At 65.2% G+C, this 14,417-nt stretch overlaps 1 protein-coding gene across 1 annotated transcript; it reads left to right on the top strand.

Annotated features, from left to right (window-relative positions):
- The first annotated feature begins 7,739 nt into the window (after nucleotides 1-7,739).
- On the top strand, nucleotides 7,740-13,910 carry NOTUM (notum, palmitoleoyl-protein carboxylesterase). Its single transcript, XM_090292532.1, has 11 exons — nucleotides 7,740-8,116; nucleotides 9,206-9,258; nucleotides 9,341-9,436; nucleotides 9,920-9,980; nucleotides 10,062-10,120; nucleotides 10,481-10,583; nucleotides 11,130-11,321; nucleotides 11,434-11,534; nucleotides 12,080-12,227; nucleotides 13,012-13,059; nucleotides 13,258-13,910. Exons 1-11 carry the CDS (start codon nucleotides 7,785-7,787, stop codon nucleotides 13,562-13,564), a joined length of 1,500 nt encoding a protein of 499 aa, XP_090148658.1. The 5' UTR covers nucleotides 7,740-7,784; the 3' UTR covers nucleotides 13,565-13,910.
- Nucleotides 13,911-14,417: the final 507 nt, after the last annotated feature.

Raw genomic sequence — 14,417 nt, 5'->3', positions numbered from 1 at the left:
TTCCTCTTCTTCCCTCATTCCGTATTAGTATTTGGCTGAATTGTATGAAATTGTCAATATTCGACCATTGTCGATGTACAAAAAAAATGGCAAATCTACATAGTTCATCCAAATATCACTTTCTCCACAGTGGGAAACTGCTAGCTTTCAGTAACATGAATATAGTTATTTGCTCTGTTCCAAAATACACTCCAAATCGCTTCGGAATTACTACAGCAATCCCACTACTAACCGCAGGCCTACTAAGAAACTGTCAGGCTCTCTTGGTCGTTACTTTTGTCCTCAGAATACATCCCAGTAAAGAAAATCAGGGTATTGTGCGTTCAAAAGTTATTAGAATTATTTTTTTCTGTGTGGTCATGTGGACTAGATACACAGGTTCATTTAGTTCTGAATAGCCAAGTTCACTTATTTTAAGGTCTGTTTCATCCTTAAGGAATTAATGTTACATTTTGATTACGCAGAATATGTATTTGACTCAGAAGTGGTAAGTACGAGATGAGACTGAGCAGGGAAGGGTCGCTTCCTCCTTGCCTGTCCAGGAACCATCTTCTTCAAGGCTGGGAGCCCTCCTGCCTTTGTTCTCAGGAAGGTGCCCAGACGCTTGGATGCTCAGGATGCTGGGTGGGTGTGGCCATGGGTCCCTCCTCGCCCTCCTCCTCACACAACAGGTGACACAGGACGCACGCTCACTTGTTCTTTTCACTCACTTGTGCCCCGGCTCAGGACCACGCGTGTGTCCACTGCTGCACACATGCAGCATGCTGCGGCTGGAGCGCAGCGTCCCCGGCGGGATGTGGTGTAGGACGTCATAGCGTCAGGCACCCGTGGGGGAGGTGAGGGTGTGAGGTCACAGCGCCCCTCCCCGCACCAACCTGGGCTGGCATGCCTCCTGGCTGCCTGGCCCTCTGCTCTGCATCTGCAGGTCCGAGCAGCCAGTGCCCACTTCCCCGGGAGGTGGGACCACACAGGACAACACAAGCAGCATGTCCCCCAGCAGGCAGTGGGGAGCCCTGAGCCTGCCCTGTCCCCTTCCTGACATCACAGAGCTGCTTTCTTCATCTGCCCCCCAAGGAAGATAAACCTGCTCTTCAGTCCTCACGTCCCCGAGCCAGGACAGGGCTCCACCGAGTGAACTCATGACAGTGAGGCACCCCCTCCTCCCACTCCCCCACCCCCTGTGCATGGAGCTGTCCCACGTCAGGTCTCAGTGTGTGGCCTCCAGGTAGGACAGGCAGACCCCTGTGCAGGTAAGGACCTCAACTCACACACTCACTCATGCGAGATGGGTCACACCATTGATGTCACAGAATAAATTGCTAAACTGTTACCCCAAAGGCGGACAGAGCAATCGCCGCCCTCAACAGGGGCCCCTGCTCAGCCCCAAGTGTCCTCCCCTGAGACATGGACTGAGACCCGATGGAGCTTGAGCAGCCGCTCTGAGGCAGTGGAGTCAGAGGGAACAGGGACGGACACCTCCCAGCTCCCCCTCCCTGTCTCCCTGTCTCCCTCAGGGGAGGAGGCCTGCCAGCTGCTCCCAGGATCTGCTTTGAATTAAAACGTGGCGTGGCCCTTTAAGAGAAGCATCCGCGCCCCGCGGCCTGCTGCCCCTTTGATGTCTCTGGCGCTGACAGGTTCCCAGGGGCGAGATCTGAGGGTTTGTTTCTGCCTCCCCAGAGGCCACGTGCGGATCACAGGGTGGGAAGGAGGGTGGACTGAAGGTCACATGGCGGGCCGGCCACGCTGGCCTGCAGCCTCTGTTGCAGTGGGCGCTGGGGACCAGCCGGCTGCACAGATGGGGACCAGCCGGCCTGGAGCTCATTAGGGCACAGCCAAGCCAGCAGCTGGGGAGCTGAGCAGGCGCTGGCTCCAGCCCTCCCCGAGGGGCCTGGGCTGCCCTGCCCTTCCTCACCTGCACACGGAGCAGTAAGCACATGCTGGCATGCTGGGGGCGCTCCCGTGACACCCAGGAGGCCCCATCTCCACCATGTGCAGGAAGGCCCTCCTGTCCCCACCCCCCCGCCCCCAACATTCTGGAATGTGACCAGTTCCGGGGGTGACCCTGACACTCCAGATACCTCAGCTGCAGGCCAGCACCCAGGAGGGTCCTTCAGCACGGGGAGGGCAGGACCCAGTGGGGGTGCCTATAGGTGGACAGGTCTTGACTAACAAGAAGATGGGTCCATGGCCCCCAGGGTGGGGCCTAGGGCCAGAAAACCCGATCCGGGCCTGCTCACTGGCCTGGAGTGGGGGCAGTCACAGCCCAGTGACCGAAGCACCCAGGACTCATCTTCTACCTGTAGCCCTGGGGTGGGTCTCACCCGTTCAAGAAGGGGTTTCTCATGCCCAGGTGCTCCCCGTTCCAGGGCAAGGGGTGCATGCGATCTTTTCTGCCAAGTGACTGCAACGCTTAGTCATGCCAGGCCTGCAAAACAGTCATCCGGTCCCCAGGGGAGGACATCTCCCGGCGTCTGGCCTACCAGCTGTCTATGAAAGGCCTGGACCTGACCCAGGGGTCCCAGCTCCCTACGCTGGCCCCCAGGTGAGGGGCTTTGCTCATTGAGATCCCAGGATATGAGGCCAAGGGGTGTTCCTATGGATGAGGACGTGGGGGGCTCTGGAGAAACCAAATAGGGATTCCAACTCTATGAGGGGCCTTGAGGCCCCTCCCTGGCTCAGAGCTGGAGATGGACTCCTGGGTGGCTGGGGAGCAAGGCCTCCCCCTGGAGTAAGCCACATGGGGGAGTGGGGTGGCCTGCCTTGCTTCCCTGCCTTCTTAGGCCTCTGAGGCCAACAGCTGGGCCCAAAGCCGCCAGGTGGCTGTGCGAGGCGGGGCGCTGAGGCCAGCAGGCAACAGCTGGAGCACAGAGCAGCCGCCCTCCGGCCCAGGGCCCTCAGGGGGCCCCAGGAGGGGGCCGGCCGTGTGGCATGGGGCAGTCCCATGTTCAATCAATGGCCTCGGGCCTGGAGCTGCTGAACAGCCCCACCTCTGAAGGCCAGGCGATTGGTCTGTCACTCTGAGCGGGGTCCCGGACGGGACCCCTGGCACTGACTGCGCCCCTACACACACATCCTCCTTCTTCTCCCCCAGAGCCCTCTGGCCAGGCCGGGTCGAGAGCCTGCCCGACCTGGAGCCCTAGCTCGTGTTTCCTGAGATGTCACGCTTCTGACACCTTTTTCCCAGGAATCAGGCACATGTCCACAAAGACCACGGCCCTCAATAGTTAGCTCTGTGCTCATCAGGGACCCTGGTCCCTCCCCCATAGCTTCCTCCCCAGAGAGCAGCCCCTGCCCCTCCCGAGGAGGCAGGCACCCTCTCCGGGCTCTCATTTCCCCCTGGAGCCCTTGCAACCAGGCTCAGCCAGCAGCACCCGCAGCCCACCTGGGTGGGAGCCCGGAGGCGGAGAGACAGCAATGATGCAGCATCTACCCTGGATGTGGCATTAGAGGCAGGGGAGGGGATCGTTCAGAGAAGGCCAGCCCCATGTCCAGCGACACAGTGTGCACGGCCCACTGGACCACAGCAGCAAGGCAGCTTGGGACACAGGTCCTGCTCATCACCCCTGAGCCTGAGGGTCTGCCCTCCGACATTCATGAGGCCCCTGTGCCAGAGCCTTAGGCCACTGCGGGCCCCGAGGGGTGGCCAGCATCCACCAAGAGCAACGACATCACGGCCCCCACATACCCTGCCTCATTTCCTGCTCCCACGACCTTGGGGGGCAGTTCAGGTGAGGAAACTGAGGCTCCAGGACCCAGCCTCCAGCCGGGTGGGGCAGAGCCAGGCCCTGGGTACAGACATCAGGCACGGCGACATCCCCCTACGTGCACCCCGCAGATATCTGTCTAGTAAGCCAGGGGGGGCACAGAACACACCTCGCATCTGCAGAGGGTTCCCAGAGCTCGACCAGCCCACCCTGCCCCAGCTCCAAAACACCCCCACAGCTGACCCCACCCTCCCAGTCACCTGTGGCCCCTGCTCCAGCCTGCTGACCATAGCTGGTCTTACCCGCTGGTACTTTGGGGCTTTTTAGGGTCACATTTACATAACATAAAACCACCCACTATAAAGTGTACAATTCCATGGTGGTTAGTACATGCCCAGTGTTGTGCAACCACCTCCACCACCAACCGGAGACCATTTGCATCACCCCGCAAAGGAGCCCTGTCCCCATTAGCAGTCACCTCCTCTTTGTCTTGTGCTCTGGCAACCGGCAATCTGCTCCCTGTCTTCCATGGATTTGCCCATCCTGGACATTTCATACAAATGGACTGATACGAGATGGGGCCTTTTGTGTCTGGTGTGCATTTCATTTAGCGTACCCTCTTCCAGCCTCGCCCACGCTGCCGCCGGTGTCTGTGCACGGTCCTCTTTATGGCTGAGTACTACTCCACTGGGCGGAGCACCCCGCTGCGCCTGCTCCTCCGCTGGCGGACGGCCAGGTTTTTCCACCTTCCGGTGACTATGAATGGTGATGCTAGGAACATTCATGTACAAGCTTTTGTTTGAACACCTGTTTTTAATTCTTTTGAGGATACACTTTGGAGGAACTGCGGGATCATGTGATAACTCCATTTAACTGTTTGAGGACCCGCCAGGCTGTCCTGCACAGCAGCCACACCATCTCCCACGCCCCGCAGCGGTGCACGCGTCCTGATGCCCCCGCATTCTCCCCTGCACTTGCTATTTCCTGTGTTTTTTATCCCAGCCTTCCCAGTCAGAGTGGGGTGGTGTCTGACCCGTTGCTGTTCAACCCAAGGTCCCCTCCTCCCATGTGTCAGGGCCACAGTGGCCACCAGGCTGGCTGCAGGCAGCGTGGCAGCAGAAGGCCAGCTCGAAGGACCTGCTGTCCTGGGAGACCCCACCAGACTTTGGTGCCGAGCCCCCTGAGTCGGGGAGTTTGAGGTGCAGAGGGGACACTGCCCCGGGGGCGGTGGTGCAGGACAGAGCCAGTCTGTCTGAGTGGACAGGAAGACACCGCATAGGCAGCCAGGGAGGCCCAGAGGCTGCCAGGGATGAGAAAGTGGGGCAGGCAGGACACGGAAGGGCAGCGAACTCCCGGGGGTGGGGGTGGGGGGGTGGATGGGCTGGGCCTGAGGGCCTCTCCGCTCTTGTAGTCTTGACCAAAACCCAAACAGGAACTCATTTGGGTCCAATGTGCAGGCTAAATTGCATTACAGAGAACGCCAGGGAACGATACACGCTCTTCCTCAGGCCTGGCGTTTCACCGGCAATTGCAGCTGCCATCCTGCTGCGCCGCACTGCGCACTTTCACGCATGGGCTCCCCTAATCCCACAGCAGCCCTCCAATGGGGGGACAGGGGGACGGTCACCGCTCCGCTTTAAAGAAGAGGAAATGGAGGCACACAGAGAGGTCACGGGCCAGGAACTCCGGGCCAGGAAATGGCTCAGAGCCAGGGCGGCATCCAGCACAGCCCTCCGCTGTCAGGCCACCCAGCTGGGAGCAGCGTCTCCCCACACCCAGGACTGGGCAGCACCGGCTCCAAGAGCCCGCGCGTCCTTAGGCAGCTTGTCTCCGTGCCTAGGTCAGCAGGGGTGGGAGGCCGCCTGCAGACGGGGCCCGTGTCTGAAGCAGCCACCTTGGTCAGTCCCAAGCACGGCCTCTAAGCTGACCCAGCGGCAGTGGGGGACACGGGTGGGTTTCTGAATGTACAGAGCTCCGTCTCAGCTCTCCTGTCAGCTCCTCTGGGCCTCAGTGCCCCTCATCAGGAAGACGGGCACACAGCTGCCCCAGCTGCCCCGTGGAGGGACCTGCCCTCCCCTGCACTGCGCCCCACCAGGCCAGTCTCCAGGGCAGCACAGGCTGATCTCGGGCTTTGGGGGGCACCTTCCGGTGCCTCCCATGCTCACAGATGGCTCTCAAGGGCCCTGGTTGGTCTCCCACTGCAGCTCTGAGGGTCCGGCCGGAGCAGTCGCTGGGTGTGTGCAGGGCGGGTGCTGTAACTTCTCTTCTCAGCTCATTACTCAGTGCTCAGGGCCAAAGGGGCCCGGACAGACTCCAAAGGCAGGGGCTGGGGCCAGCTGTGGCTGGAGCCCCTGGCGGCCTCTGGTCTGGCCCAGAGGGGCTGCTGGTGCCTTCCAGGGGACACAGCCTGTCCACTTCCCTGAATTAGGAGGGGGCTCGGGAAGGCCTGCCTCAAGTCTGGACTCATCCCCAAAGGTAAGACCTCCTTCCCGTCTTTAACGGGTCATAGTGACATCCACCCGGCTGCAGACAGGAGGGGAAATGGGCCAAGGTCTGCCCAGGCCGTCACCTACACTTTGCGTGTGTGGAGGGCACACAAATGCTTGTCTGTCTTTCGTCTCCCCGCCCACCCCGGGAGACACCTCCGAAGTAAACACATACCCCCCAACCCCTATTTTGGTTCCTGACAAGGAATGTCCCTGGTGAGGTGAGCTGGGAAGGGGAGGTGATGGCCAGACACCATGGTTAGCGGAGGTCACTGAGCTGAGACCACGCAGGCTTGGATCCTACCCCACCCCCACCCCCCAGGAGCTACCTGCGCAGGGAGAGGTTTGGGGTCACCAGCTGGCGCTCTGCAGCCAGGGCGCACGCCGGAAGATCCAGAACCCCACCCGAGGCTGAACGACCTCGGCAGATGGCAGCGCCCCCTCTGGCCCCACTGCCTCCGAGGGCCGCCCAGAATCTGTCCAGCCAGGAGCAGGACAGGGAGAGTCCTCCTCGGCGTCGTACAGGGGCGCCCGGTCCCTCCCGCACGTCGCCTGGAGCGCCTGGGCCTCGGGCCACACCTGTGCGCTCCTCCAGGAGGCCCCGGGCGCGCTGAGGACGGCCCTTAGGCGAGGAGCCCTGTGTCCGCCGTTGCTTTGATCCTGGGGGCCCCGCTGGATAAAAGTCCTGGGCGGCTCTGAGCCAGCGCTAGAGAGGGAAGCAGCGGAGTCCGGCGCACCAGCGGGCTGGTGGTGCAGGGCGAGCGACACCGAGACGCCCGGGCCGCGGTGAGCGGGGTTTTCCGGGGCCCGCTCGAGGTAGGGGTGTGGACCGGGGTCCGGGGCGCTCGGCAGCTACACCTGGGCCTGGGCAGTGGGGGTGAAGGGCGGCTCAGGTGAGTGCGCCCCCAGTCCGTCGGCCCCGGCCGCTGACAGGCGGGCGGAGTACCCCCCTCCCTCGGAAAAGCCCTGCTCTTTCCCCGCCGCCACCCTCGCCGCACCCCCTTCCAGCTGTCCCGGGGGCGGGGGCAGCGGCGCCGGGCTGGCCGCGGCGAATGGAGCCACCGGGGCCTCCGGCCGCGCTGCCCCCCACGGAGCCGGGCCGGGAGCGCCTCCGGCGGCCGCGCCGGGGTAGTCCAGGCCCCTCCGTCAGGCTTGCGGTTTGGGAAGAAAAGGCGATGCCTCCGCCAAGAAAAGAGCGAGCACGGTCCCCTCCCCCTCCGCCGAGCCCGGGCGGCGGCGGCGGCACATCTAACGCGCGGGCACCCGGGCCGCCGCGGCCCCCGCAAACTACGCCCAGGCTCGGCCCACGCCGCTCATTGGCGCGGGCGGGAGCCAGCGCACCCAGACCCTGCGCTGCCCTCGGCCAGCCGCGCGCGGAGCCCCAGCTGCCCCGGCCACGGCGCCCGGCCCCCAGAGCCTCGACGCCCACCTCCCGCGCCTCCTCGGCCAGGCCCGGCGCGGGGAGCCGGGCGAGTCAGCAGGCGCGGCCCGCGCCCCGCAGCCCCGACGCCCCCGGCCCGGCGCCTCTCCCAGCCGCCGCCGCCTCACGGCCGTGCGCTCTCCGCAGGTGGCCGCCGGCTGGAGCGGCGCAGCCATGGGCCGAGGGGTGCGCGCGCTGCTGCTGCTGGGCCTGCTGCACTGGGCCGGGGGCGGCGAGGGCAGGAAGACCTGGCGGCGCCGCGGCCAGCAGCCGCCCCCACAGCCGTCCCCGCAGCGGGCCGAGGCGGCGCCGGCGGCGGGGCAGCCGGTGGAGAGCTTCCCTCTGGACTTCACGGCCGTGGAGGGCAACATGGACAGCTTCATGGCGCAGGTCAAGAGCCTGGCGCAGTCCCTGTACCCCTGCTCCGCGCAGCAGCTCAACGAGGACCTGCGTCTGCACCTTCTGCTCAACACGTCCGTCACTTGCAACGACGGCAGCCCCGCCGGGTAAGGCCGCCCCGCCCGCCCGCCCGCCTGCCGGCGCGCCCGGCTGGTGGCCCGCGCCCGGCTCCCGGCCGCCTCCCTGTCCCCGCTCGGACGCAAGGAGCCTCTGTGCTGGACCCTCCCCACGGGCCGTGGCAGTTCTGGACCCCGGGGGAGAGGGCTCCCGGAGGCGCTGCCCTTCGAGGCGCCCTGCGCCCCGACTCCCCGCGCCAGGGCTGGGCCAGCGCTTGAGGCGCTGGGCCCCGTCCAGCCCGGGCACTGACCTTTCGGCCATCGGTGCCAGACCCTTTGCTCGTGTCCTTCGGTCCCTGGGCGGGGAGATGGCAGCCCTCGAGTGGCCCAGGCTCCAACGAGAGGAGGCGCCCCTGCGGGGCGGGGAGAGCCCCGCTCTGCCCCCACCCCCACCGCAGCTCACAGGTCGGCCCCTGCTGCTGCCTGGACTGCCAGCGACCCCCGCCCGCGAGGGCCCGGGAGAGGGCGCAGGTGGGACAGGGAAAGACCCGGGGAGCGGCTTCCACCCCTCTCCACCCCCAGAAGAGATCAGGGGAGGATGCGAGGCCGAGAGCTGGGCAGGAGTTCGGGGCGCCCACATGCCCGGCGCTCAGCCACACGGCAGCCCGAGGGTCGGCGTGTTAGGTCGGGGCTCGGCAGGAAGGCTGCGCCCGCCGGCGGGTCCCAGCGCCCCCGCCCCACGCGCACGCCTCCAGCGAGGGCGCTTTGCACTTCCCAAGTGCCGCTGCGCGTGCCCGGAGGATCCCGAGCCCGGGCGAAGACACCCGCTCCCTGCCCGGCCGCCGGCGCCGAGGTTCCAGCTGGTCCCGCGCGGGGCGGGCTGTGGGGATTGTGGGGATTTTCCACGGACCACACAGCCCCTCGCGGCCCTTCCCGCCCCGCGAGCGCCACCTCCCGGGACAGGCCGCCGCGGGCCGAGGGTGCGCTCTGGGGGCGGGGGGGGGGGGGGGGGGGTCCGGCCGCGGGCGCCCTCGTGCGGCCGGCGCGCGCCCCGTGACAGGTGGAAGGACCTTGTCCTCCCCGGAGCGGGGCCTGCAGCGCCGCTGACCGCCCGCTCCGCCCGCCCTTCCTCCCTTCCAGCTACTACCTGAAGGAATCCAAGGGCAGTCGGCGGTGGCTACTCTTTCTGGAAGGTGCGCCCCAGGCTCCAAGGCGCGGGGTGGGCGGGGCGGGGTCTCCCGGGCCGCGAGCCCTGAGCGGTGGCTGTGCCCGCAGGCGGCTGGTACTGCTTCAACCGGGAGAACTGCGACGCCCGGTACAACACCATGCGGCGCCTCATGAGCTCCAGCGACTGGCCGCGCACCCGCACCGGTCAGCGGGGAGAGGCCCGCCCCGAGGCTCCTGGGGGGAGGGGCGCGGCCTCCCGGGGCTCTCCATCTGGGGTCCTGGCTTCACTCCCCGGAGCCCCAGAGAGGCCCCCACCCCGTCCCTCTCCGCCTGCCTGCTTCTCTGAACTTCCTAAAGTCACGGCGCACTCACTCCCGCCCTTGGCTTCTTATTCACGGGGAGCTTCCCGGAGCTTGCTCGCTGCTCAGGGACCCGGGTCACGCTTAAGTCAAAGCTGCAGGTGGAGGCGGGGGCAGGTCCTGGGCCACGTCCAGGCTGGTCATTCCGGCCGGGGGACTTCATCCATTCCCTGCTTCCCCTGCCGCCTTGGCTCCAACCAGCAGGACCACCCACCTTGTGGGGGCCAAGTGGGACCCGCCCACGTCCCAGCCTTCCTGCTAGTCCCGGCCTCGCGCAGCGCCCTCCCAGCAGAAGGACCCACTGCCTGTGTCCCCACCCCCGCCACAGGCACAGGGATCCTGTCCTCCCGGCCCGAGGAGAACCCCCACTGGTGGAACGCCAACATGGTGTAAGGAGGACAGGCGGGCCGCCCTGGGGGAGGGGCCCTACGGGCGAATGGCCGGCTCAGCTCACTATCCCTGTGTTGCAGCTTCATCCCGTACTGCTCCAGTGACGTCTGGAGTGGGGCTTCATCCAAGTCCGACAAGAGTGAGTCCACTGCCCTCCCCTCCGTGCCTTCTCCCCCAGCCCCCCGACGCAGCAGGAGGGTCAGGCTCCGGGGGGAACACGGATCTTCAGCCTTGTGACTCCCTGTGACCCCTAATGCCAGTGTGTCCCAGGGCGCCGGCTGCCCAGGCCAGCCTGGCCTCCGTCGGGGGTCCTCCTCCTGCTGTTCCATGGGGAGGGGTCCTGAGCACAGCCATGAGCACCCAACCCACCCCCCTTCAGTGTACCCAGCCCCAGCTCCCAGCAGCCCCCAGCTAGAACCCCTTCTCCTTCCAACCTGGAGGCAGGAGGCTGGGCTCTCTGTCCAGGCCCCCACTTGATGCCACCGCCTTCTCTGAGCAGATGAATATGCCTTCATGGGCGCCCTCATCATCCAGGAGGTGGTGCACGAGCTCCTGGGCAGAGGGCTGAGCGGGGCCAAGGTGCTGCTGCTGGCAGGAAGCAGGTGGGCTGGGCAGGGGCCCCAGGGGGGCGGAGAGCGGGGAGTGCGCAGGGGCAGGCAGGCCAGGCAGCCTGGGCAGAGCCAGGGAGCTCCCGCCTTGCTGTCCCGGGAATGTGCCTGGACTCCACACTTGTGGGTGCGAGGGAAGCCTGCAACCCAGCGACCTAGGTCATTGGTTAACAGCTACCTGCAGACCCACGTGCCTTCTGCAAGGCCGGGGGTCCCGGTAGGCTGGGATCACACGTACTCACTGTATCCCGGCAGATATGCGATGTCTCCCTGAGATATTGGTGGAATGGATGAAGGGCTGAGGCCACAGAGTGCCTCTTTATTTTCAGATAAGGAAACTGAGGCAGAGAGTGAGAGCGAGGAGGGAATGGGGGGGAGGAAGTGGGTGACCTGCCACTTAGTGCCGGGTCAGCGCCTCTAGGACCCAGTGCAGGCGGCACCAGGATCCCTGCCCTCCTTGGGGCAGGGCTCCTGCCTGCAGGCTCTGGGCACTGAGTACCCTGCGTCCACCCACGGCCGCACGTCCCACCTTCCCTGCAGCGCGGGGGGCACTGGGGTGCTGCTGAACGTGGACCGCGTGGCTGAGCAGCTGCAGGAGCTGGGCTACCCGGCCATCCAGGTGCGGGGCCTGGCAGACTCGGGCTGGTTCCTGGACAACAGGCAGTACCGCCGCACGGACTGCGTCGACACCGTCACCTGCGCGCCCACCGAGGCCATCCGCCGAGGCATCAGGTGCCCTGGGGGGCCGGGTTCGCAGGCTCCCAGGCAGAGGCCATGGTGGCATCCGTCTGTGGGTGGAGGAGCCTGGGGGGGGGGGGGCGCCTAACCTGCAGGTGTGGCCCAGGTACTGGAACGGGGTGGTCCCGGAGCGCTGCCGGCGCCAGTTCAAGGAGGGCGAAGAGTGGAACTGCTTCTTTGGCTACAAGGTCTACCCGACCCTGCGCTGTGAGTGTGCCAGCCTGGGGCTCACAGGACACACAGGGGCAGAAGGAGCTGTGCCTCCTGACACCCAGCCTGGAGCCCAGCCCCAGAGGCCAGTCCCAGGCCACAGCCCTGGCCCAGATCATACCTGTCCCATTTGCCTGGGACTCTCCTGGTCTCAGCACTGAGTCCGCTTGGGCCCGTGCAGACCAGGACAGGGTGGACGTGGGGGTTGTCTGTCCCCTCTCATGGTGAGGAGCGTGTTAGGGAGCTGACTCCCAGCGCTGCTCCTGGGCGGTGGGGCCCGGGCTGTCCCCCTGCATCCCCACATGCTGGGGAGTAGTGCGAGCCCATGAAAAGAGACATCGTCACCAAATTTTGGTCGAAGTGAGTCCCTAGGAGCCAGGGTAAGGTGGTGGGGGTCAGGGGGCTTAACACGGTATTTCCTCAGAAAGGGTGGGTTGCTAAGTGTGTATGTGGGGGGGGCAGCTGGCCGGAACCTGGGAGACGCTGAGTCTGGGGTGGGGATAGAGTCCTGAAGTGAGGCCCAGCCAAGCTGTGCCCCCCAGGCCCCGTGTTCGTGGTGCAGTGGCTGTTTGACGAGGCCCAGCTGACCGTGGACAACGTGCACCTCACGGGACAGCCGGTCCAGGAGGGCCAGTGGCTGTACATCCAGAATGTGGGCCGGGAGCTGCAGCACACGCTCAAGGACGTGTCGTGAGTGCGGGGTCCCCCTCCGCGGGCAGCAGACCACTGGCCTTAAACACAGAGGCCCCGCAGGTGGCCAGGATGCCACCCGGAGGCGAGGACTGGCCTCAGTGCATGCAGACGCTGGGACACCCCGGCACTGAGAAACGAGCGGTCTAGCCACGAGAGGACGTGGCGGGGACCTGAGGTGCATGTGACAGTCTGAGAAGGCTCCACTCTGTGTGGTTCCAACTCTGTGACACTCTGCAAGAGGCGGCACTGTGGGCGTGAAGAGCAGGGACTGTTGGGGGAGGGACGCGCAGACGCAGGGGACGTTCAGGGCAGTGAGACGGCTGCGTGTGTGGCTGCGATGTGGGTGCGTGTCATTGTGTGTTTGTCCAAACCCATAGGACGTGCAACACCAGAGCGACCCTAACGTACACGGTGGACTCTGGGTGACGGTGACGTGTGGCTGCAGGTTCATGAATTGTAGCAAATGCATCACCTGGAGGGGTGTTGATAATGAGGGAGGGGATTGGGGGGGAATGGGACCCTGGGTCTCCACTCAGCTTTACTGTGAGTATAAAACTTCTTTAAAGAATAAAACCTACTTTAAAAATGGCACAACACTTGCCTGTCTGGGGAAGCCCCCCCGCCTCCCCAGCCAGCGAGCCCCTCCTGGCGGAGCTGGACACCAGGCAGGCTCTGCAGGCAGGAAGGGCCCAGGGCCCGCAGGGAGCACACAGGTCGGTGGGGACAGGGCGCGGGCTCGCGGGTGGGCCTGGCCGCTCACCAGCTGTCTGTCTCTGCACAGGGCCGGCTTTGCCCCCGCCTGCCTCTCCCACGAGGTCATCCTCCGGAGGTCAGTGTCCCCATGCCCCTCACTCTGAGCCCGCGAAGCCCCCGCCCCGGCCCCCCGCCTGCCTCCCCTGGCTTCCTCCGGGGGCTGCCAGAGCCGCGCAGACAACCAGCAGTGTGTCAAGAACGCAGTGGTGGCCTGCTGCTGTCCCCTACTCCGGCCACAGCCTGAGTGACCCCCATCACGGGTTTCTGTCCGCAGCCACTGGACGGACGTCCAGGTGAAGGGGACCTCGCTGCCGCGGGCACTCCACTGCTGGGACAGGAGCCTGCACGACAGCCACAAGGCCAGCAAGGCCCCTCTGAAGGGCTGCCCCGTGCGCCTGGTGGACAGCTGCTCCTGGCCCCATTGCAACCCCTCCTGCCCCACCATCCGGGACCAGCTCACGGGGCAGGAGATGAACGTGGCCCAGTTCCTCATGCACATGGGCTTCGACGTGCAGACCGTGGCGCAGCAGCAGGGCCTGGAGCCCGGCAGGCTGCTCGGGATGCTGAGCGGCGGCAGCTAGGCCCCCCGGGACAGACAGGGCCCCCGCCGCCCCCCACAGCGGGTCTGGACGCCCACCCCCAGCAGCCTTCACTGCCCCCCTGCCTGCCGGACACGGTGGCCTCAGGACCCCTCCACCTGCCCCCACCCCCGCCTCCAGCCTTGGTGGGGAGCCAGAGCACTGGATCCCTCAGCCCCCCACCCCCGCCCAGAGGCCCCTGCCAGCCCCAGCCTCTCCTGCCCTTTCGTATTATTTTATAAAGTGACTTTTTTATTACTTTAATTTTTTAAAAAGGAAAATAAGCAAGAAATATATGATGAATGATATTGTTTTGTAACATATATTTTTAAATAATGAAAAAAAAGACCACGAAAGAGCTTCTCCTCGTGGACGTGTTAATTTGAATGGGCAGCCGACCCACGTTGCGCCCCTCCCCCATCCCTGACCCGCGGGGAGACGGGCGCAGCCCACGGCCCGCCTCCTGTCCCTTTCTAGACCCTTCCTGAGGGGGCCCTGCTTTGCCCACCCACTGCGCCCACACTCGCGGGAGACCGGGACCTGGGCACGAGGCTCACGTTCCCGCTCACTCTGCAGCAGAGGCGGGCGCTGACACGCGGGCGCCCTTTCCCCGTGCACGCTCGGCCGCCGCATCTCCGGTCACAATATCCCCCGGAAAGGCCCTCACTGCTCAGCTCACACTGCTGCCCAGTCGGCGCTGCCTCAGTTTTAACCAGCACACATGTGCCCGCGGCTGGCCACCCGAAAGCTGAAGGGTCCGAGCGTGGACACACCCGTCCAGCCCCCGTGGGAGATGGGCACACGCACGCGCACACACACGCTTCACCTGCCGTGGTCACTTTACACGGTACCGGGG

This window comes from Furipterus horrens, unplaced genomic scaffold (genome assembly GCF_987537825.1).
Source record: "Furipterus horrens unplaced genomic scaffold, mFurHor1.1.pri manual_scaffold_11, whole genome shotgun sequence".
NCBI classification, from domain to species: domain Eukaryota; kingdom Metazoa; phylum Chordata; class Mammalia; order Chiroptera; family Furipteridae; genus Furipterus; species Furipterus horrens.
Note: the sequence above shows the minus strand (reverse complement) of the source record. Positions and strands in the feature narration are given on the sequence as shown.